The sequence below is a fragment of the Lampris incognitus genome, chromosome 8 (assembly GCF_029633865.1).
Source record: "Lampris incognitus isolate fLamInc1 chromosome 8, fLamInc1.hap2, whole genome shotgun sequence".
Lineage (NCBI taxonomy): Eukaryota > Metazoa > Chordata > Actinopteri > Lampriformes > Lampridae > Lampris > Lampris incognitus.
Window position 1 is genome coordinate 10403654 of NC_079218.1, and position 25049 is coordinate 10428702.

At 46.2% G+C, this 25049-nt stretch overlaps 1 protein-coding gene across 1 annotated transcript in view; it reads right to left on the reverse strand.

Moving 5' to 3' along the window:
• Positions 1 to 25049, reverse strand: part of gbe1a (glucan (1,4-alpha-), branching enzyme 1a) — a 251284-nt gene that overhangs the window by 122433 nt on the left and 103802 nt on the right. The window contains exons 4-5 of the mRNA XM_056285228.1: positions 8329 to 8454; positions 5428 to 5563 (exon numbers count right to left, since the gene is read on the reverse strand). Of these exons, the coding sequence (XP_056141203.1) occupies positions 5428 to 5563; positions 8329 to 8454 (262 nt within the window). The remainder of the gene's footprint in view (positions 1 to 5427; positions 5564 to 8328; positions 8455 to 25049) is intronic.

A 25049-nucleotide genomic window follows, 5' to 3' on the forward strand; every position in this document is an offset into this window, starting at 1 on the left:
CCTAGGTTCGAACCCCGGGGTTGTCCAACCAGGTCCTTTCTGTGTGGAGTTTGCATGTCCTCCCCGTGTCTGCGTGGGTTTTCTTCGGGTGTTCCAGTTTCCCCCACCATCAAAAAGACATGCATGTTAGGGTTAATACTCCTGTCTGTGCCCCTGACCGAGGCATGGCGAGACGAACTGGAGTTGGTCCCCAGGTGCTGCACGGCGGCTGCCCACTGCTCCTAGCTACACAGCTAGGACGGGTTAAATGCAGAGGAAGAATTTCCCCATGAGGATTAATGAAGCAATAAAATAAAATAAAATAAGCCCTCTAGTTAAAATGCTACAACTTACCTACATATAAAAGCGACTTTGAGTGTTAGAAAAGCGCTATATAAGTTTAATTTATTATTATTTATCATATATACCAAACTTCTGTTGCACAGCCCTGATCTGGGCCAAGAAAGCTTGAAATTGACAAGGGCAGGTCCAAACGTACGATGCTGTTTATCTATTTATTTTACCCTTTATTCTGCATTTACAATATCAGAATTATCAAACGATAGGCATCCGGGTAGAGCATCCATATCTAGTAATCTATTCCGTTGCCTACCAACACGGGGATCGCTGATTCGAATCCCCATGTTACCTCCGGCTTGGTTGGGCGCCCCTACAGACACAATTGGCCCTGTCTGCGGGTGGGAAGCCGGATGTGGGTATGTGTCCTGGTCGCTGCACTAGTGCCTCCTCTGGTCGGTCGGGGCGCCTGTTTGGGGGGGAAGGGGGAACTGGGGGGAATAGCGTGATCCTCCCACGTGCTACATCCCCCCTGATGAAACTCCTCGCTGTCGGGTGAAAAGAAGCAGCTGGCAACTCCACATGTATGGGAGGAGGCATGCGGTAGTCTGCAGCCCTCCCCGGATCAGCAGAGGGGGGTGGAGCAGCGACCGGGACGGCTCGGAAGAGTGGGGTAATTGGCCTGATACAATTGGGAAGAAAAACAGGAGGGCACAGAAATATGAGATGATGAGAAGTCTTTTCCTGATGGCAAACTGGGTGTTGAGGGTAGTGTCCCATGTGACTGTGACTTTCATTAGTCTGTAAAAGTGAGCCGTTTTGCACAGTAAAAAGTCACACAAAAACAAACACACACTATCTGGTTTGACATTATGTTGACATTTACTTGTCCCTTCCTTGTGTTTTGTCCTCCACCAGAGTGCCGAGCCTTCACCGAACTCTTATGATCAACCAGAGCCTGGAAATTACCTCTTTATGAAAGGCTGAATGAAACTCTCTCACAAATGATCGCCTCCATATTGGAACTCCCACACTGGAAGGATCTCGCTCACACATTACTGGGCCCACGTCAGATCATGTTTTTCAGCTCAGTAGCTGCATGACAAAGTTTAAAGCATTTTCATTCATTCTTTCATTCATCACCAGCCACTTCTCCGGGGTCGGGTTGTGGTGGCAGCAAGCTAAGTAGGGCACTCCAGACGTCCCTCTCCCCAGCCATGCCCTCCAGCTCCTCCTGGGGGATCCCAAGGTGTTCCCTGGCCATATTGGACATGTAGTCCCTCCAGCGAGTTCTGGGTCTACCCCGGGCTCTCCTCCCAGTTGGGCCGTGCCCAGTAAACCTCCAAAGGAAGGCGCCCAGGAGGCATCCTAATCCGATGCCCGAACCACCTCAACCGCCTCCTTTCGACGCGAAGGAGCAGCGGCTCTACTCCCAGCTCCCTCCGGATGTCCGAGCTCCTCACCCTATCTCTAACGCTGAGCCCAGACACCCTACGGAGGAAACTCATTTCAGCCGCTTGTATCCACGATCTCACCCTTTCAGTCACTACCCAAAATTCATGACCATAGGTGAGGGTTGGAACGAAGATTGACTGGTAAATTGAGAGCTTTGCCTTCCGGCTCAGCTCCCACTTCACCACAATGGTCCGGTACAACATCCGCATTACTGCTGGTGTTGCACTGATGATGTTTAAAGCATTTACTTTAGGTTAAATGCACTGCAGCTGCAGATGTTCTGTGAAAGACTTTCTGTGAAATACACATGTTTAGCTGATGTGAACGCTAAGTTTTGAGACAACATTATCAGGATCAACACTTCCACACAGACGGACTGGAAATGAAGAAGAACCTGCTTGTGAGGCTACAGTAGTGAACAGCAAGCCACCGTACAGCCCCATGTCGGGAAAGATTCTGCAAATTTATTCTTTTTTTTGTTGTTGATTTTTTCCCCCTTTTTCTCCCCAACTGCACTTGGCCAATCACCCCACTCTTCCGAGCTGTCCCGGTCGCTGCTCCACCCCCTCTGCCGATCCGGGGAGGGCTGCAGACTACCACATGCCTCCTCTGATACCCGTAGAGTCGCCAGCCGCTTCTTTTCACCCGGCAGTGAGGAGTTTCACCAGGGGGACATAGTACGTGGGAGGATCACCCTATTCCCCCCAGTTCCCCCTCCCCCCTGAACAGGCGCCCCTGACCGACCAGAGGAGGCGCTGGTGCAGCAACCAGGACACATACCCACATCCGGCTTCCCACCCGCAGACACAGCCAATTGTGTCTGTAGGGACGCCCGACCAAGCCGGAGGTAACACGGGAATTCGAACCGGCGATCCCCGTGTTGGTAGGCAATGGAATAGACCGCTACACTACCCGGTCACCCCCTACAACAAACTGTTCTCTGCATTTAAACCATCCTATTGTTATAGGCGCAGTGGGCAGCTGCAGCATCTGGGGACCGACTCCCGTTCTTTCCATTCAATTAACAATTCAATTAACACTAAACACCACCATTATATAAAGAAAAAACCCAACATCAGGGACTGCTTTGTGATGTAACAAGTCCACATTTGCTGATATGCAAATTTGTTCCCCTGGCATGCATCATGGAGTTTCAACACACTGCAACCTTCGCCCTTTTTAGAAAACACCACTGGCTGCCGTTCACACAGGAACACTGACAAATGGATTTAATACGGTTTCTCACCATGAACCAGCTCACAAGAAAAATAATGAGAGGTGGAAAACAATCCATCACACACCAGGTTTTCCTTTTAAATGGCTGCTAGCCTAAACCTAACCCAAACTAGAACCCCCCCCCCCAACCCAAACCCAATGGCCAATCGATGGCCAGCATGTCCAAGCCTTTAAGGCCAAGAGACTTTGTCGAGGTTTTGTACTCACAGAACTGATATGACAGATGACATGCTCGGTCATATAACCTAGATTCAAGAAAAGAGTGAGAGAGACAGACAGACAGACAGATAGACAGAACTTTTTGTTCTAATTAAAGAAATTTGTTGCCCCACCTGTACAACAAAATACCAGTTTACACCCAAACATCAAAAATACAGGTTCATCACATCAGAAAACAAATGATGAACTATCACTGGGGTGCTTTATTTAATATCGCTATGGAAGAGGGTACAAAACTTCTGCCAAAGCAGGCTTTTCTCCTGACAGAGACCTGATATTTGTAAGTGCTGAGATGGTCCAGAAAAGGCTGGAATATGATCACCTTTTCTCTCAGACAAAGTGAAAATAGCCATGTCACTGGAGACACAGTTGCAGAAAAAAAAGTCTCTCCATGGTGTAAAGACCACTAAGCTGTGAGCCATCACTTCTTGTCAACCGGGTCCAAAGTGGAGCCTCTTTGGCCCTGGACATCACAGCCTGTCTACTGACCACTGGAATAAGCGGTATGGCTAGTGGTCATTCTGTCTCTAATAGTAAGACCCAACTTCCACCGGCCCCAATCTCTGGCAGACACAGTTATGTTTCATTCTTGGCATGTCCCTTTTTTCCCCCAGACAAAACCTTCGTCTCTATATTACTACTGTGTGAAAAAATACAGAGATACCTAATCTTGCTGAGTCTTGTTTGGTGGTTTTGTGTGGAACCAGGGGCCTCATTTATCAGTCATTACTATGGGCAAATTTGCTCTTACACACCCATGGGATTTTTTAGCCCTGAAGTTTGTCCGAGAGACTAGTGTAGAACCTGGGTAACCCCTGAATTTAGACACTGATTGGCTGACACTTCAGGCCTGGGTGATTGCTTGTTGCAAGAGGTAGACAATAGATGTTAGGAGGAAGGAATTACAAATAATCATCATGCTTTGCTACTGCTGTCAGACAATCTTCAGGGCTAAAAAATTCCATGGGTGTGTAAGAACAAATTTGCCCCTAGTAACAATTGATACATGAGGCCCCTGGTCTCTTATTTGGGGCTAGCAATGTTCAAATACTTGCAATTAAGTGAGAAACAAGTACTCAGGTACTTGATACCTTAAATAATGGACATATATATGCAAGATTGAGATGGCTTGGACATGTGTGGAGGAGAGATGCTGGGTATATTGGGAGAAGGATGCTGAATATAGAGCTGCCAGGGAAGAGGAGAAGAGGAAGGCCAAAGAGGAGGTTTATGGATGTGGTGAGAAAGGACATGCAGGTGGCTGGTGTGACAGAGGAAGATGCAGAGGACAGGAAGAGATGGAAACAGATGATCCGCTGTGGCGACCCCTAACGGGAGCAGCTGAAAGTAGTAGTAGTAGTAGTAGTACATGCAAATTAGCTACAGTCACTATGGCTAAGTGTTAACATTTTATTAAATGGCTAAGGTTCCTCCTTTCAGCAACAGGGGTTGAACTATAACTAATCATTGTAATTCATCATTGTAAAGGACGGGGTTGTGAAAATTCCACCATAGTCTATTTTACCCAACATATCTATTTCGATGTTTACCAATATTATACTTGGTGTTATCTTTGTGTATGTGCAGATTATAATGCTTAATGGGTTGTTTTTTTATCCCCTCCCCCTTTTTTATCCATAACTGTATCCGGCCAATTACTCCACTCTTCCGAGCCGTCCCAGTCACTGCTCCACCCCCTCTGCCGATCCAGGGAGGGCTGCAGACTACCACATGCCTCCTCCGATACGTGTGGAGTCACCAGCCGCTTCTTTTCACCTGACAGTGAGGAGTTTCACCAGGGGGACGTAACGTGTGGGAGGATCACGCTATTCCCCCCTGAACAGGCGCCCCGACCGACCAAAGGAGGCAGTAGTGCAGCGACCAGGACACATACCCACATCCGGTTTCCCACCTGCAGAAACCGTCAATTGTTTCTGTAGGGATGCCCGACCAAGCTGGAGGTAACATGGAGAATCGAACCAGCAATCCCCATGTTGGTAGGCAACGGAATAGACCGCTACGCTACCCGGACTCCCTATAATGCTTAATGTTAACGCTGTATACATAGTTTTAGCTTAAGTACAGTGATCCTCATACAGATCCCTGCTGGGGGCACAGGTGGGTTGTGTGTCCTTCTTGTCACTGCACACCGCTGTGTACGATCGAACAAAGTAGAAATGTCACTAGCATAACTAAGTTTTCCCCCTTCACTCCGCAAACACACAAAACACAACCACTCACCCAGGTCCTTGATGCGTGGTAAAACATTGAGGGTGAAGTTCTCGTAGGTGGCGATCTTGGCCTCGGGGGAGGCGATGCCCACATGGGCCTCATAGATTTTCAGGGAGGAAGGAGTCTTTGGATGAGTGTGCTGGTGCTGCGGAGAGAAGAAGGGAAATTTTAAGATTCTCCAGGGAGATTAGTGGGAAAGGCTATTAAACATTCAAAACCCATGACTCAGAGTTTGGAGAGAAATACGGGAGCGGGGGCGGGGTGGGGTGGGGGGGTGCAGATATGAAAGTTTGCCTCATAAACAACTATAGGCCTCCTAAAACTGAACAACTTGGATACACAGGGCAAAGAAGAACCCTGGGAAAAATGATTTAATAGATAAGACTTTGATTTGGTTTGTTTGTCTTTCCAAGACCCCCATAAGACATTGTGCTGCACACCTCAAGCTATCTTACATCACTCCATAACTTCGGTGTGTGTAGTTTCCATAAGATCAGTAAAGCCGGGGAGAACACAGAAAAAAAGAGAACTATTATATAGCTTGAGGAGAAAGTCGAAGGCTTAGCGAAGGTAAAAGTAGGGTTAGCTTCTGGAGAAAAAAAAGGGCAAGGGAGAAGGTGAGGTTTGCTGGAGGATATAAAGAGACCATTGGGAGAGTATGGTGGTGGTGGTGGTAAGCGGAGTTAGGGGGTAGTCAGGATGTTTCAGGCAAAAACAGAGGAACTGCAAAAGAAACTAATAAGAAGAAGGGGAGGAAGGCAAGAAAGTAAGGAGCAGTTTGCTGTGCTCATAAATAACACAAGGAAATCTGACTGAGGCACTGAGCCCCTCTCGCATACTGTAGCAACTTAAATACTACTTGGCAAGTTCATGAGGCAACTTTTACATCACTGCCAGCTCATTAAAAATCTTAAGTTTTGGGGTGTCCGGGTAGTGTGGCGGTCTATTTCATTGCCTACCAACATGGGGATTCGAACCGCCGGCTTCCTCGGGCGTCCCTACAGACACAATTGGCCGTGTCTGCAGGTGGGAAGCTGCATGTGGGCACTGCACTAGCGCCTCCTCTGGTCGGTTGGGGCGCCTGTTCGGGGGGGGGGGAATAGCGTGATCCTCCCACATGCTACGTCCCCCTGGCGAAACGCCTCACTGTCAGGTGAAAAGAAGCGGCTGGCAACTCCACAGAGGAGGCATGTGGTAGTCTGCAGCCCTCCCCGGATGGGCAGAGGGGGTGCAGCAGCGACAGGGACAGCCCTGGGGTAGTCCAACCTTGGTGGGTCATCCCGGGCTGTCCTCTGTGTGGAGTTTGCATGTTCTCCCCGTGTCTGTGTGGGTTTCCTCCGGGGGGGTTCTGGTTTCCTCTCACAGTCCAAAGACATGTAGGTCAGGTGAATCGGCCGCACTAAATTGTCCCTATGGTGTGAATGTGTGTTTGTGTGTTGGTCCTGTGATGGTCTGGCGGCCTGTCCAGGGTGTCTCCTAGCCTGCCGCCCAATGACTGCTGGGATAGGCTCCAGCATCCCCGCGACCCTGAGAGCAGGATAAGCGGTTCAGATAATAGATGGATGGATGGATGGATGGATGGATGGATGGATGGATGGATGGATGGATGGATGGATGGATGGATGGATGGATGGATGGACAAATCTGTTTATTTCATCCATCTGGATCATGGAGTCAGGTTACATAATGCTAACGGGTATCTGTACCATGATTGGAAACACTTTCCAATCTCTGTATACCACTGTTGAAAAATGTTGCCCAGGTAGGATGAACACTGGTGCAGCGCCAAACACATTCCTACTCAAACAGGAATAAAGTTTGAGACATGACGCCGATGTGGCCATGACAATCAATATGACTATACAACAAGTGTCCCCATATAGTGTGTCGTAGTTTGTAATACATTAGGCTGTGTTAGCTTTGGTCCATTTTTACAAGGGTGGGAACTGTTTACTGCTGAGCGGACGGCACACCAGCCACAATGGCTGCTACACCTGGTTTGTAGTCCCAGAAAATCAAGAGTCAGCAGGTCTGTTTCTCTCTGCCTCCTGCATCCAGCTATATCACAACACTGTTGTACCTAAATACCGTCCGTCCAAGACAACCACCACATCATCATCACAATTCAAATAGATAAATAACGACTTATGGATGGAGAGAAATCCCTGATTTCAGTTTTAAGTTGTTTGCATTCATACACTGTCATTGTCGTAAAATCAGTGCAGCTAAATGTAACTATTAAAGAAGGACCAAAGCTTTAATTACATCTTTTGAACTGAAAACATGGCGGCATTTCCCTTGGTTGGTAAAATTGATTGCCCTAGTGATAAGTTAAAAAAAAAGCATCACCCCTTTTTATTGCCTCTTTCTAAATGTGAGTGGGTGGAGGTGGGCTAAAACCAAGTGTTAACTCACCCTTAAAAACCCTGCACAATAAAGCACATCAGGTGCTGCATTTTGAATTAAGTCTAAAAGGAAAACAGCATGATACAATTTTGTGCACCTGCATCTTTTTCATCATCATAAGCTTGAGCATCTTTTTATGCATTCCTTGATAATTGCGGCGTTGTGCCTTTAGGAAAAACACAAACATTAAGAAGCTGCTGATGTCATCATGTTTTCACAGTCCAATGTGATGAGGTGATTCACGCCTGTCTCTTCCCACATATTTGCTGACAAAGTGTGCATTAGTGGGATACTTGCAGAGGCAAAATCAGTGAGAGAGAGAGAGAGAGAGACTTGGAGCCGGGGCCACCCACCCATGTTAATGTCTACCGTTGAAAGAAAAATGAAAATTCTTGACAGACAAGTCTTGTTAAGGGAAACGCCAAGAAACAAACACCTGTCAGCCTCGTGCACACTAATGCTCTCATACAGACACACACACACGTGCAAGCAACGAGCAGGTACCATGAATGGCTGCAGAGGCTCCCAGTGGACCCAGTCGTAGGTGTTGGAGTCCAACCTCTTGTGAACGTATCTGGCCCAGGGAGAGATTCTGTACAGCTCCGCTCCCTCTGCTGTCACTACCACAAGCTGAATGGAGGAAGACACAAAAACAACTGATGAGCCAAAAGATGGAGAGAGAGAGAGAGCGAGAGCGCATCAATCAGCAACATACAGTATAGATTCAAACAGGAGTGATGAGCAAACAAGGACACACATATCGATGTGAAGCACAACTGTTGTGTGACTTTGTTGTGAACAGAACAATACAGGATCATTGTCTTAAGTTTATAATTAGAAGTAGGCATAGCACTGATAGCATATTTTCAATTGTGTATCCAATGCCGGCTGTTATTTACATCACATCCTGGTTGTGGAGGCTTAACATACATGAAAGGAAATGAAACGTCGTTTCCCACAGCCCACAGTAGCGCAAAACAAAGAGAAAAACAAAACCCCCACATATCTAAAAACTACATGAACACATATATCAAACTACCACAAAAAACAAAACAAAACAAAAAAACACTGTCCAAGGGAACGAACGTCAGGACTACCGGTCTGCATGGGCTAGCAGTTAGCTTAGCCTGACCCGCTTCCGTGTCCTGTCAGACCGCCGGTGAAGCTCCAGGCAGGGCCGTGGTCCCTAGGCCCAACCGGACGCGGCAGACCAGGCTCCCCCAGCCGATCCAGCGCCAGCTCTCCCAGCCATCAAACGAAGACGTGGACAAAGCCACTGCATGGATGGTACTGGGTGAGGCCGCCGCAAAAGTTAGTTCGCGACGCCGTCTTCCCACACCGGTACTAGATGAGGCTGCTGCAAACGCGAATTCGCGCCGCCATCTTACAGCACCGGAAGCGGAATTTTTTTGTCACCGGAAGCTGACGCATTAGAAACATGAAGGGTTTATTTGTGTAATCAGGTAAGAGACGAAAGTAAGACGTCCCTCTATCACCTTTTTCGATGGTGTTTCTGTGAAATCCTACCCTTAATGAAACCACATGGACAATCCCACCCAAGTGATAGAATACTAATGGGGGAACCCGAGAGAATAGAGGTGGATGGGTGGGGGTGGGGTGGGGTGGGGGGGCAGGAAAAATGTATTTTGCCAATTTTCTTACAATGAGATTATGCTGTTAATAAAACAAGAAAAACATCTACATCTTACCACAATATATATTTTCAGATGATCTCACAAACATTTCTGGAGTTGTTTGTACACACATACCCTCTAATCTACACAGATGGTACAGCTAAACATGAGACTAAATGTCAGTTTGTGAGTAGATGAGTTCAAAGACAGGTTCATGAGGTGCGTCACATCTAAAACATCACAGTTACATGAATAGTCAATCACAGAAATGTAACACTTCAGAAATGTGTTTTGGAGGCAAATAAGGCAAAATACCAGTTCGTATGTTAGCAAAAATACTTTTGACCTTTATTAGACTTTGCATAGGGAGTGACGAAGAAGGGACAGAATTAGGAATGAGTATATTAGAGGGACAGCTCAGGTTGGACGGTTTGGAGACAAAGCAAGAGAGGCAAGATTGAGATGGCTTGGACATGTTTGGAGGAGAGATGCTGGGTAGTTTTTAGACTTTGCCCCCTTTGGAAAGCATCAGCAGATGTCGATGCCCTGCTGGCTTGCTTGATAAATGTAGAACATCATGATCAGACCCAGCTGTAGTTTATGCTAGCAACATCTCAAGTTAGAAATTCAATCTGGAAAGTATTTTAGCATGGAAGGTCTTCTTGAATGAAAACGAGAGCCACTCTTGACACTGTTCTTACACCGATTTTGTTCTCTGCATTTAACCCATTCTATTGTATACGATTGTATGAGGATGTCTGGAGTAGAGGAGAAATATGTAGGAGTGGTGCAGGATATGTACGAGGGCATTGTGACAGTGGTGAGGTGTGCGGTAGGAATGATGGATGGGTACAAGGTGGAGAAGGGATTACATCAAGGATTGGCTCTGAGCCCTGTCTTATTTGCAACGGTGATGGACAGGTTGACGGACAAGATCAGGCAGAAGTCTCCATGGACTATGATGTTCGCAGATGACATTGTGATCTGTAGCAACAGTAGGGGGCAGGTTGAGGAGAGCCTGGAGAGGTGGAGGTATGCACTGGAGAGAAGAGGAATGAATGTCAGTAGGAGCAAGACTGAGTACATATGCGTGAACGAGAGGGAGGACAGTGGAATGGCGAGGATGCAAGGAGCAGAGGTGATGAAGGCATATGAGTTTAAACACTTGCGGTCAACTGTCCAAAGTAAAGGGGAGTGCAGAAGCGAGGTGAAGAAGAGCGTGCAGGCAGGGTGGAGAAGAGTGTCAGGAGTGACTTGTGACAGAAGGGTATCAGAAAGAGTGAAAGGGAAGGTTCATAAGATGGTATTGAGACCAGCTATGTTGTATGGTTTGGAGACAGTGGCACTGACGAAAAGACAGGAGGCAGAGCTGGAGGTGGCAGAATTGAAGATGTTTAGGTTTTAATTGGGAGTGAAGAAGAAGGACAGGATTAGGAATGAGTATATTAGAGGGACAGCTCAGGTTGGACGGTTTGGAGACAAAGCAAGAGAGGCAAGATTGAGATGGCTTGGACATGTACGGAGGAGAGATGCAGGGTATATTGGGAGAAGGATGCTGAATATGGAGCTGCCAGGCAAGAGGAAAAGAGGAAGGCCAGAGAGGAGGTTTATGGATGTCGTGAGGGAGGACATGCAGCTGGCTGGTGTGACAAAGGAAGATTCAGGGGACAGGAAGTGATGGAAACGGATGAACCACTGTGGTGATCCCTAACGACAGCACCCGAAAGTAGTACATTGTATAGGAGCAGTGGGCAGCTGCAGCCCCCGGGGACCAACTCCAGTTCTTCTTGCCATTGCCTTGGTCAGGGTTACAGGCAGGAGTATTAACCCTAACTTGCATGTGTTTTTGATGGTGGGAGAACATGCAGACTCCACACAGAAAGGACCTGGGACAGCCTGGGGTTCGAACCCAGGACCTTCTTGCTGTGAGGCAACAGCGTTAACCACAGGGCCACCGTGCCACCAAAATTGATGATCCTGATGTGACTTGAACACGCAACCTTCTGATCTGGAGTCAGATGCGCCACGGTTGCGCCACAAGATCTGCATATATTGCCTGAAACTTCTAAGTGAGTGTACATTCGGGCATCTGATCAGGATGCCTCCTGGGCGCCTTCCTTTGGAGGTTTTCCAGGCACGGCCAACTGGGGAGACCCCGGAGTAGACCCAGAACTCGCTGGTGGGAGTACATGTCCAATCTGGCATGGGAATGCCTTGGGATCCCCCAGGAGGAGCTGGAGGACATTGCTGGGGAGAGGGACGTCTTGAGTGCCTTTCTTAGCTTGCTGCCACTGCGACCCGACCCCGGAGAAGCGGCTGAAGATAGATGAATGAATGAACGTCCAAGTGGCAATATTAAAAGTTCAAACTGGAGCGCTGTCCGAGTCTTTTCTTTGTATGTTTTGCTATATTTGCAATCCAGCACCCAGTCTTTAAAGTCTTATGCCAAGTTGAGCGCATTGGTTCTTGTTTTCTATAAATAAAAAGCAGGCCATGTATTTTATAATTGCAATTAAGGGCCATGTCAGATGGTTTGCTTCTCAATTCCTTATGAAATCCCCACCCCAATTTGGCAGGTATTTCAGGTTAGGGAGCTCGAGGGTCTTTGGCTGCACACATTAGATAAGAGAACAAGGCAATGGCCTCGCCGTTTTCATGGCAAGTGGCCTTTCCCAAACACAATCCTGACCAGTGTTGTGTTATTTGTGGAGGTGGTAAGCAAACGACCAGCCAATTCTAAAACAGGATTATTCTTTCAACAAAAAGATTAAAAAAAAGTTCACAGAAAAAGATGGATGGGTGCTTCAAATACAGCATCCCAGAATGATATAGTAGCTGTTGATGAGATATAGTTGTCCCTGTACAATCTGTTTAAGCTGCAGATACAAGTGCATCATCTTATATTTTTCTTTCTTTCTTTTAATTTTCTATTGAAAGCCGCTTTATTGGCATGACTGTAGTCACGAGCAGTGTCGCTAAAACACACTGTAGGAGGTAAAATTGTCAATATAGTAATTGGAAATCACAACTAGAAAAGGTGCAATGAATTGCCAGTTTGGCTGTTCTGTATGATTCTGTTTTTATCATCAATATTGGTAAAGTGTGTGTGTTTGTTTGGATTTGTGGCGGCTTGTGCCTCGCCAGTGAGGAGGGGGAGAACGCGCACAGCCCATTCCTCCTCTCGCCATCCACACGCCGACGCTATGTTCTCAAAGATGGCAAGAAAAGCTTCAGGGTCGTTGGCGGATGTCATCTTGGGGACAGTGATCTGGGGCCGAGGACACGGGACGGTGTCCAGATCACCCCTGTGGGCAGCCGGAGGGGAGCGCAGCAGCTCCCTCAGCAGAGCCCTGTATTCTGCGTGCTGGGCGGCCAGCCCCTGCAGGACTTTAGTCTGCTGTAGCTGCATTTCGGTGAGACGATGGAGGGCTCGCCCCTGTGGAGACTCCTGTTGCTCCATCACCTGTGCGGGCCACACTGTGGCAAAACTCGTGCCACGGGAGGGGTTTGGGTGGAGGACGGGCAGTTTCAGAGAAACACTGGGTTTTCATTTACAGGTTGCTATTTACAAGTCTCAGTCTCTTTAACCAGCACGATGTACAAGCTGGTACTCAGTGATGCTGGAGCCCTTGTTGCCTTGCTCTCCCTCAGTTTTCCGAGCAGCGTCGCCTTCTCTTCCTCTTTCAGTGCTTTCTCTGACAGCGTCTCTATCTCTGTCAGCCTGTGTTCGCGTCTGTCAGTGTCAACCAGTCTGTTCCCAGGACCCAGCTTCACTGCAGAATATAAAGAGCAGCTTGTTAGATGGCACACCTCGCTATCATGTGTCGGCTTGCCCGCGACCCACGCCCTCTCTCTCTTTGCTTGCAGCTGAAGCTAAACCACACTCCACTAACACAATTATTTACCTCCTGGTATTTACTGTATCGATGATACAGCGAATACAGATGAGCGTAGCGGAGGTGGGGAGAGCTGCGATGCATAGGGAATGGTGGATGAGACTTGTTGAGGCATCAGTTGTGCTCCTACGACCTCCATAAATTACGGAACTGATGATGAGGATTTACTGTATTTATGCTGTGGTCCATTAGCCCATATTTTGTTTAGGATTAATCATCCTTGCAATGACCAGCAGTTCTTCGTTTTCTAAACAGTTGCTTGACAGATGATGTTGAGTACGAAAAAAGTACATTTAAAATAAATCTTATCTTTTTCAGCAGTTTCTCAGATATACACTGATCAGCCATAACATTAAAACCACTGACAGGTAAGTGAAAAACATTGATTATCTTGTTACAGTGGCACCTGTCAAGGGGTGGGATATATTAGGCAGCAAGTGAACAGCCAGTTCTTGAAGTAGATGTGTTGGAAGCAGGAAAAACGGGTAAACGTATGGATCTGAGCGACTTTGACAAGGGCCAAATTGTGATGGCTAGACAACTGGGTCAGAGCATCTCCAAAACGGCTGGTCTTGTGGGGTGTTCCCAGTATACAGTGGTCAGTAGGTGGTCCAGGGAAGGACAACCGCTGAACTGGTGACAGGGTGATGGGCGTCCAAGGCTCATTGATGCGCATGGGGAGCGAAGGTTAGCCCGTCTGGTCCGATCCCACAGAAGAGCTACTGTAGCTTAAATTGCTGAAAAAGTTAATGCATTGCACCCTGCTGTGTATGGGGGCTGTGTAGCTGCAGACCAGTCAGAGTGCAAATAATGACCCCTTTCCACCACCTAAAGCACCTACAATGGGCAAGTGAGCGTCAGAACTGAACCATGGAGCAATGGAAGAAGGTGGCCTGTTCGGATGAATCATGTTTTCTTTTACATCATGTGGACAGCCGGGTGTGTGTACATCATGTACCTTGGGACGAGATGGCACCAGGATGCACCATGGGAAGAAGGCAAGCCGGCAGACACAGGGTGATGTTCTGGGCAATATTCTGCTGGGAGACTTTGGGTCCTGACATTCATGAGGATGTTACTTTGACACATGCCACCTTCCTAAACATTATTGCAGACCCAGTCCACCCCTTCATGGCAACGGTATCCCTGGTGGCAGCAGCCTTTCTCAGCAGGATAATGCATCCTGCCACACTGCCAAAATTGTTCAGGGATGTCTTTATGCATGCGCAATAATCCAGGTAAGAAAATCAAAGAAAGAAAGGTGAATCAGTTCATCTGGACACAACGGTGCATCCAGATGAACTGATTCACCTTTCTTTCTTTGTTCAGGAATAGTTTGAGGAACATGACAAAGAGTTCAAGGTGTTGCCCTTGGCCTTCAAATCCCCCAGATCTCAATCCGATCGAGCATCTGTGGGATGTGCTGGAAAAACAAGTCCGATCCATGGAGGCCCCACCTCGCAACTTACAGGACTTAAAGGATCTGCTGCTAACGTCTTGGTGCCAGATTCCAGAGGACACCTTCAGAGGTCTTGTGGAGTCCACGCCTCGATGGGTCAGAGCTGATCTGGTGGCACGAGGGGCACCTACACAATATCAGACAAGTGGTTTTAATGTTTTGGCTGATGGATGTAATGCTCACATTCACTATTTGAGCCAACAACCCTTTTATCATTTTGAATGACAGCCTTAGTGATACCATTGACACAACACATAACATTTTTCTTTTCTGAAGCTACATATTAAGTTTTTGCATAAACTGTGAGGTGTGTATATTTAAGAAAGCAAGCAAACCTGACAGAGGCCATGGATGAGGTAGATAACAGCTGGAGCACCAATATAGCCCAGCGAAAGTTTTGCTGAAGTTTCAAAACAGCTGTCAGCACTAGCATGTTCAGGCTAAAGTAAAGTAAGCTCGTGCGAAACTTGGGCATAGAGTTGGCAGTAAAAGAAACATCCCCACTGTAATTTCTCCTAATGCTGATGTTTGTGAGCACTTTCATTCCATGTTTCTGGACAAGCCGATGTCTCCATAGTGAAGGGCTGAGAACAGATCCAGGATTGCATACCTATACTTCCTGACATTCACAGAGGTCAACACATCATCCATCAACCTCTGAGTACACCTCCCTATCAATCTAGCTTTCCTTGTAGACCACCAGGGATATACTCCCACCAGCCCCCACCCAAAGAGTTGTCACAACTGTGGTCATATTAAAATGAATTACAACAATTGACATCATTACAAGACAATGAATAGGTAGGACAGTGGAATGCGGAATGGTGAGGATGCAAGAAGCAGATGATGGTAAATGAGTTTGAATACTTGGGGTCAATTGTTCAAAATAACGGGGAGTGTGGAAGAGAGGTGAAGAAGAGAGTGCAGACTGGGTGGAGAAGAGTGTCAAGAGTGATTTGCGACAGAAGGGTACCAGCAAAAGTAAAAGGGAAGGTTTAAAAGATGGTAGTGAGACCACCTATATTATATGATTTGGAGACTGTGGCACTGATGAAAAGACAGGAGGCGGAGCTGGAGGTGGCAGAGTTGAAGACGCTAAGATTTTCACTGGGAGTGATGAAGAAGGAAAGGATTAGGAACGAATATATTAGAGGGACCGCTCAGGTTGGACGGTTTGGAGACAAAGCAAGAGAGGCAAGATTGAGATGGCTTGGACATGTGTGGAGGAGAGATGCTGGGTATATTGGGAGAAGGATGCTGAATATGGAGCTGCCAGGGAAGAGGAGAAGAGGAAGGCCAAAGAGGAGGTTTATGGATGTGGGGAGGGAGGACATGCAGGTGGCTGGTGTGACAGAGGACAGGAAGAGATGGAAACGGATGATCAGCTGTGGCGACCCATAATGGGAGAAGCTGAAAGTAGTAGTAGCAGTAGTAGTAGTAGATATAAAAGAAATGTGATAGCCCACTTAGAGGTGCCACACAGAATAGCAATCCCACTGCAACCAGGGCAAGGACCCCCCCCCACGCATCTTTTTTCTACTGTTTCTTACTGTTGCTTAGTATTATGGTTGTTTTTGTTTGTATTTCACACTCAGCACTGGCCTGCCACATAAAGATGACCTTTTTTCAACACAGTTGGTTATGTTAAATAAAAAAGTCAGCAGTGCAAAATATAGGCCATAGAATCATATTTTATCTACTTTTATGGGGGATCAGTTCATTATATCTACCGATATGATGATAAACTTTGCTTTTTGGAGGGGGGATTTTTTTCCCCCATTTTTCTCCCCAACTGTACTTAGCCAATTACCCCACTCTTCCGAGCCGTCCCGGTTACTGCTCCACCCCCTCTGACGATCCAGGGAAGGCTGCGGACTACCACATGCCTCCTCCAAGACATGTGGAGTCACCAGCCACTTCTTTTCATCTGACAGTGAGGAGTTTCGCCAAGGGGACATAACGCGTGAGAGGATCACGCTATTCCCTCCAGTTTCCCCTGCCCCCTGAACAGGCACCCCGACCGACCAGAGGAGGTGCTAGTGCAGCGACCAGGACACATACCCACATCCACCTCCCCACCCGCAGACACGGCCAATTGTGTCTGGAGGGACGCCCGACCAAGCCAGTAACACGTGGATTTGAACCGGCGATCCTTGTGTTGGTAGGCAATGGAAACGGAATAGACCGCAACACCACCCGCACACCCATGAGATAAACGTTTGTTGATGGAATATAAGCGATTTGTGAGGGAAAGTGAAATGGAGAAAGGTCTGTGCTTTATTGGAAGGGGGAAAGAGTAGATGTGGCCTTACCACAGGAGTCATAACTAGATGACAATGAGCGCCTCAAACTTCAACACAGCTGGGTTGGCCAAGGTTATTTTTCCTCTTTCACCTCTCATAGCAGAGGGGTAGTCATACTGATACTTATGAATCTTCCATTTCAATTGGAGACGTGTGTCAAGGATAAATGCAGTACAGTTGGGATTATCAAGGGTGTCTTACATGGTGAGGAGATTACCATTATGAGTCTCTATTGCCCACCAAATTACTCCCCGGATTTCTTAACTAAAGCCTTCTCGGAATTTGCAGAGCTGTCTTCAACAGTGGCCTTAGTGGGAGCAGACTTTAACTGTCTACTCAGTCCCTTGGTTGACAAGACATACCTTTCGAAATCCACCTCTGTCAAATCAGGCTAATGCCCTCTCGGCCATTTGTGAAGAAATGAATCTGGCTGATACATGGCGAACCCTTCATCCATCTAATAGAGAGTTCACATTCTACTCTCCTCACAAATGCCACACCTGGATTGATTATATTTTCATACCCAAATTGTTGGTGCAATGTGGGTTATCCTGTACCGAAGGCAATATTGTTTTGAGTGATCATGCAGTTGTGCCTCTGGACTTATCCATTGGTGGAGTTTCTGTTAAGAGCAGACATTGGAGATTCAAAACATGTCTTTTGAAGGATGAGAAATTTACTTCTCATCTGAAAAGTAAATTTAAGATCTTTCTCGCCATTAATTCTGAATCTACTGACCCTCCCTATCGGGGGAAACAGCCAAAGCCTATATCAGGGGATTAATTATTGTTTATTCAGCCGCAAAGAAGCAAAAGCAACTGGAACAACTAAAACTTGAAAAGGAATGGGTGGGCATTAATAGGGTACTTGGCTCATCATTTATTATTACAACCCTAATTATTACATCATCCCTTATTATTACAGAGGAAGTATGCCACGGAGGCTGCCTTAGATGCATTGTTAACCCAACAACCCAAGAGTGCTATTCTTGTTTCAAAGCAAAGGCTATATGAATACAGTGATAAGCCTAGTTAGTATTTATCTCGCCTAACTAAAGTTAAGACGGATCGCCAAGTGACACCTTCAATTTTAGATGTAAATCGCATCCATCACTTTGACAACAGAAATATTAATAACACCTTCAGGCAGTTCCGTTCAGTTACACAAAGCAGACCAGTCACTGGGAGCCTCAGAGAAGACGGAATCTTTTTTCTCTGAAACTCGAAAATGTGAATTAAATGCCCCCATCTCCAGGGAGGAGGCCCCCTTAGTACTCAAAAGCCTACAGTAAAGCACCAGCACCAGATGACCTGAGGTGTTAATTCTACAAAGAGTTTCATTACCTACTTACATAGACCCTTTCCTGAAGATGCTAGAACACTCCTTTATATCTGGTAGCCTTCCCAATTCACTAAGGGAAGCTGATATCACCTCATCTCCTCTCATCATCGGCCGCTTCTCCGGGGTCGGGGCGCGATGGCAGCAAGCTAAGTAGGGCACTCCAGACGTCCTGCTCACCAGCAACGCCCCCAGCTCCTCCTGGGGGATCCCAAGGTGTTCCCAGGCCAGATTGGACATGTAGTCCCTTCAGCGAGTTCTGGGTCTACCCCGGGGTCTCCCCCTAGTTAGATGTGCCCGGTATCACCTTAATCCTTAAAAAAGGCAAACGCCCCAAGGACTGTTCGGGATATAGACCTATTGTTATTCTAAACCAAGATATTAAACTATTATCGAAGATATTAACTCTATGATTGGAGAGGGTTTTACCCCCCCCCCCCAACTTTTTCTTCCCAATTGTACTTGGCCAATTACCCCACTCTTCCAAGCCATCCTAGTGTCTCTGCTCCACGCCCTCTGCTGATCAGGGGAGGGCTGCAGACTACCACACGCCTCCTCCGAAACATGTGGAGTCGCCAGCCGCTTCTTTTCACCTGACAGTGAGGAGTTTCACCAGGGGGACGTAGCATGTGGGAGGATCACACTATTCCCCCCACCCCAAAACAGGAGCCCCGACTGACCAGAGGAGGTGCTAGTGCAGCGACCAGGACACATTTCCACATCCATTTTCCTACCGGCAGACACGGCCAATTGTGTCTGTAGGTAGGCAATGGAATAGACCGCCACATTACCCAGAAGCCCAGGGATTTACCTTTTATCATCAGGGAAGACCAGACAGGTTTATTAAAGGCAGGAATTCTAGTCAGAATGTGAGAAGGTGCTTGAATATCATTCATCTCTGACAAACACAAGACATTGGTGTGTTCATCTCACTGGACGCAGGAAAGGCCTCTGACCATGTCGAATGCCTTATCTGTTCCACGTTCTGCATAAATTTATCCATTAATCCATTATCAGAACCACTTATCCTGCTCTCAGGGTCAATTTAATCTTAAAAAAACTTCAAGAAAAATAAAATATCCCCAGACAATTTTTACATACCTTCAGATTCGAGATTTCATAGCAAGAAAAACTATTTTCAATATGAATGCTACATCACCAGCAGTAGAGCAGTTACTCCTCCTAGGTCCAACCAAAAAAATCCATAACCCATTTCTATAAGGTCTTAAGCCCAACTGATGTGTTTGTGCAGGATGTTGCAGACATGGCAAACTGGAAATTGGTGTAAACATTGATGGGGATAAATGGGACGTGATATGGGACCGCACAAAGAAGATATCAGCGTGTAACTGTGCTAGACTCCTGCAGTTAAAAATCCTGCACCATTTGCAAATCTCTCTCAATAAAAGATTTGAAATGAACACCCGCTTTTCACCAATGTGTCTAAAATGTAAAATTTCAGTAGGGACCTACACTCATTGTGTCTGGTCCTGTCCTAAAATCCAAGCATACTGGATGGATATTTTACAAGATATGGAAAAAAATATGAACCCTGTCTCTTTGCTCCTTAGTCATCTGAGTCAAGATGACTCAGATGACTGTTGGTGCTAGTTCTGGGAGACTGTATGATATCCTTGCATATGCTGCAAGGAAGAACACATTTATGTCATGGATGCATGACAAACCTCCCACTAAAGCAAACTGGCATATGACAAACATGGAGTGTTTTACTCTTGATTACAGTTCATAAAGGTATGGACTCCATATCTCAATTCCTCCAATTCCACAATGGCTTCAACACTTGCAAGTATTCTCCTTGACTGATTATGTACTAATTATGTACTGTATGTAATTCTAGTTATTTATTTATTTTTTACCCCCCCCCCTTTTCTTTTTTTCCCTCACCAATTGTACCAGATTACCCCACTCTTCCGAGCTGTTCCGGTCGTTGCTCCATCCCCTCTGCCGATCCAGGGAGGGCTGCAGACTACCATATGCCTCCTTCCATACATATGGAGTCGCCAGCCACTTCTTTTCACCTGACAGTGAGGAGTTTCGCCAGGGCGGGGACGTAGTGCATGGGAGGATCATGCTATTCCCCCCAGTAACAGGCGCACCGACTGTCCAGAGGAGGTGCTAGTGCAGCAACCAGGACACATACCCACATCCGGCTTCCCACCCGCAGACACGGCCAATTGCGTCTGTAGGGACTCCTGACCAAGCCGGAGGTAACACGGGGATTCGAGTCGGCGATCCCTGTGTTGGTAGGCAACGGAATAGACCGCTATGCTACCTGGACGCCCCCTGTATGTAATTGTTTTACCTTGCTTATAACACTGTAATTGTAACGCCTCGTCGTCATCTGAGCTTTTATTACTATATCTTTGCTTTTATTCTTATTTAAAAAGGCACCTATGCATTGTACCGTTGATGTGCTTTTCCATTATATATTTCTCCCTGTCATTATTATTCATACTGATTTTATAGACCACTGCTGTGCTGAGCGCTTTGTTATTGCTGTGTTTACAAAAAAGAACAAAACTCAATAAACACACTTGAGGGGGGAAAAAAATTATGCTGAGCCCTAACTGGCGGGCGAGATAAGCTCTCCAAAATGAAAAATGACGCCAACCTGCTGAGTTCAGATATTCCAGAGGGGTTCCCTGTTCAAATAAAGCAAACCTGACTGATTGTATGGTTATAAGCACGCGTTAATGGAGAGAGTTGGCACCACCGACTCCAGTTAAGATCCGTTATCTCGGCATATTACAGACCCGCCTCTTAAGAATGTGCCACGGGTACCTTCCATAACGAATTAAATCAGCCTCAGTTGATCCCATACACCCTTGAAAATTCTAGCCCTTCATCGGTACCGCAGAAATTAGCTGCAATATACTTGCTGTGGCCAAAAAGGGATGTGATTAACATTCGCAGGTCCACAGTTAGATGTAGACCAAGATGGCTAATCAAAGGAGTTAAAAGCCACAACCAGAAAGCAATGTAACCTATTTTTCTGGACTTAGCCTGTCAGTGATTTTAAGTTCCTGTTATAAGCTGTTGCCACAGTATATGCCTTGAGCTCTTATTTTGAAGGCTGAAGAGAGAGCGGAAGTGCTGCACGCAGTGTTGTTGCTGTGGAGTTCTGTTGGGGGAAGAATCCAAATGAAGCGGGTCCTCGTGTTTCCACATGTTGCTCCTCAATTATCTCAGAAGACAGCAGCAAGAGGAGTGAAGTCTTCGTGCACACACCGCGCCGGGTTTCCGACACGACGAAGCTCCGCCGTTGCTAGCTGAGGCTAACTAACTCTCCCAACCTTTCTTTTCGATCATTTAAACGTCTTTCTTTTGCGGGACGTTGGCACAAGCATCCCACCGCTGCCACCAATGTAACCGGTTATTTTCTTGCCTGGTGCGGGATTCGATACGAGGTGTACTGCACCACAAGGCGACATCACTAACCGCTCGGCTAAAGGGTCAGACCCGTTAGCTAGGGCCTAACGTGTCTTATTAGTAGTTTACACCAGGGGTCCCCAATTACTTTTCATAGCGGGCCACTTTTAAAACCACGGGCCACTCAACCTCCAGCAGCATGTTGTTCGTTAGTTTGTTTTGGTGTCGATACGTTGCAGGTATTATAATTTAAAGAGAGATTTTTCATCTATTTTTCGATATATTACTAGTCTTACTTTTACTAAGAAATTAAAAAAAAAAATTTGTTGGTAGGGAAATAAAAAAAATTCTTCCTTCTGGCATTTCTCCAAAAATTCTCGCGGACCATAAATCAACCCGTCACGGGCCGGACGTGGCCCGCGGGCCGCCTATTGGGGACCCCTGGTTTACACTATCAGCGGCAGAGAAGAAGAGCTAGGCTTCCGACTACATAAGCGGACGAGTCGACGAGTCGCACCAGTCACGATTACTGACCCCGACTTTGCCGATGATCTTGCCCTCCTTACGGAAGAGACCGAGTAAGCGCGAGAAATGCTCACACGCCTACAACATGAAGCTGGAAAGGTAGGGCTGCGTTGCAATGCAAAGAAAACAGAATTGCAAGCTTATAACCGAGAAGAGCCGGGGATCATAACACCCAAAGATGGCTCTACAACAAAGGAAGTAAATAACGGGGTAGAAGAAGGATCACCTATGTGGACAACCTGCGAAGGGACACAGGGGTGGACAACGTGGAGGAGCTAAAAACAATCACAAAAGAGCGGGATAGTTGGAAAGGCCGTGTGGCAGCATTTATGGGGCGTCCCGACGGACGACCTAGGGGAGGTGAGGTGAGTTAGATGTTTGATTTCATCGGACCCGTTGCTCTGACGGACAACCACAGAACTGCGAGGATAACATCCTTAGTAGAATTTAAAAGGGATCGATGAATTTCGGTCACAAACACACTGCTGCCATGCGTAAAGCCAGTTGAGTTTGATTTCGTTACCACTATGTCAAAAGACCAATGACCTTCTCCATGGCCTCCTATCTGTGAGGGGCTCCGCAAAAAAAGAACTGAAAAAGGAGTTATATTTACTTTTACTCATTTGGCAAGCAACTTGCAAGAGAGAGTAATTTGCAGATAAGTTCAAATGTTACCAACTGGCCTCGTACTGTAGCACTATGTGAAGTAGTGGCATTAGTTAATTTGCTACATAGTAATCATATCATAGTAGTACTATGTGTACACTGTAGCACTATGTGAAGTAGTGGCATTAGTTCATTTGCTATATAGTAATCATATCATAGCAGTACTATGTGTACAATGTAGCACTATGTGAAGTAGTGGTATAGTTCATTTGCTACATAGTAATTATATCATAGTAGTACTATGTGAAGTAGTGGTATTAGTTCATTTGCTACATAGTAACCATATCATACTGCTATATGAATTCGTGGTCGTAGTACATTTTCTACAGAGCTGTCATATCATAGTAGTTCAATATGAAGTAGTGGTAAGAGTACATAAACACAGTATATGAAGTCATGGTAGTAGTACATTTTCTACGTAGTATTCATTTCATAGTTGTACCATATGAAATAATAGTAGCAGTGCATTTGTTACACGTAATAATATCACAGTAGTATCATATGTAATCTACTACTACTACTACTAGTATTATATGTAATAATAGTAGTATATTTACTACCTAGTAATCACATCATCATACTACTACTACTACTACTTTTGGCTGCTCCCATTAGGGGTCGCCACAGCGGATCATCCATTTCCATCTCTTCCTGTCCTCTGCATCTTCCTCTGTCACACCAGCCACCTGCGTGTCCTCCCTCATCACATCCATCAGCCTCCTCTTTGGCCTTCCTCTTCTCCTCTTCCCTGGCAGCTCCATATTCAGCATCCTTCTCCCAATATACCCAGCATCTCTCCTCCACACATGTCCAAGCCATCTCAATCTTGCCTCTCCTGCTTTGTCTAGTAACCACATCATAAACGTGGTATATTATGTAGAGGTGTTAGTTCACTTGCCACATACTAATCATATCATAGCCAAGAGTGCATGTTATAGCAAGTGCAGTGCTTTGAAAAAGTATTTGTCCTCTTCCTGAGTTCCTCCATTTTTGCACATTTTTCACTCTTAATTGGTTCAGATCTTCATACAAAACGTAAAATAAGATGAAGAGAACCAGTGTAAACACAAAATTTAGTTTTTTAAATGATAATTCTATTTATTTAAGGAAACTGTTTTCCAACACCAACTGACCCTATCTGAAAAAGTAATTGCCTCTTAGTTACTTAATCAACCAATTCATTAAATTTAATTGATCATTGGATTCAATTAGAGCACACGCACCCGGGCTTGATTACTGCCAGCCCCGCTGAATCGAAACATGACTCATATAGATAACCTTACCGTCAATGTGAAGTAAGCTACAAGGTCTCAACAAGCAGCACACTATGCCACCGTCAGAAGAAGAGATGAGAGAAAAAGTTGTTGAGCTATATCAGTCTGGAAAGGGTTGCAAAGCCATTTTTGAGGCCCTAGGATCCCAGTGAACCACAGTGAGAGCCACTGCCTCCAAATGGAGAAAAGTGGGAATGGTGGTGACTCTTCCCAGGAGTGGTGGGCCTACCAAAGTTCATCCAAGGGCACAGTGACAACTCATCTAGGAAGTCACCAAAATAAATAAATAAATAAATAAATAAAAACCCAGAACAACATCTAAAGAACTGTAGGCCTCTCCAGTCTCAGGTAAGGTCATCATTCATGATTCAACAATAAGAAAGAGATTGGGCAAAAATCCAAAATGAAATTCATGGGACAGTTGCAAGGCGCAAACCACTTTTGGAATAATGTGGACAGATGAGTCAAAAGTGGAACTTTTTGAGAGACACGGGTCCCGTTAACGTCTGGCGTAAAGGAAACATAACATTTCACAATAAGAGCATCATAGCAACAGTCAAATATGGTGGAGGCAGTGTGATGGTGTGGGGTTGCTTTGCTGCCTCAGGGCCTGGAAGACTTGCCATCACTGAAGGAAACATCCTTCACCTCTGAAGCCCACCTCAGAATGGCTCAAAAGAAACAGAATGAAGGTTTTGGAGTGGCCTAGTCAAAGTCCTGACTTGAACCCCATCCATGCG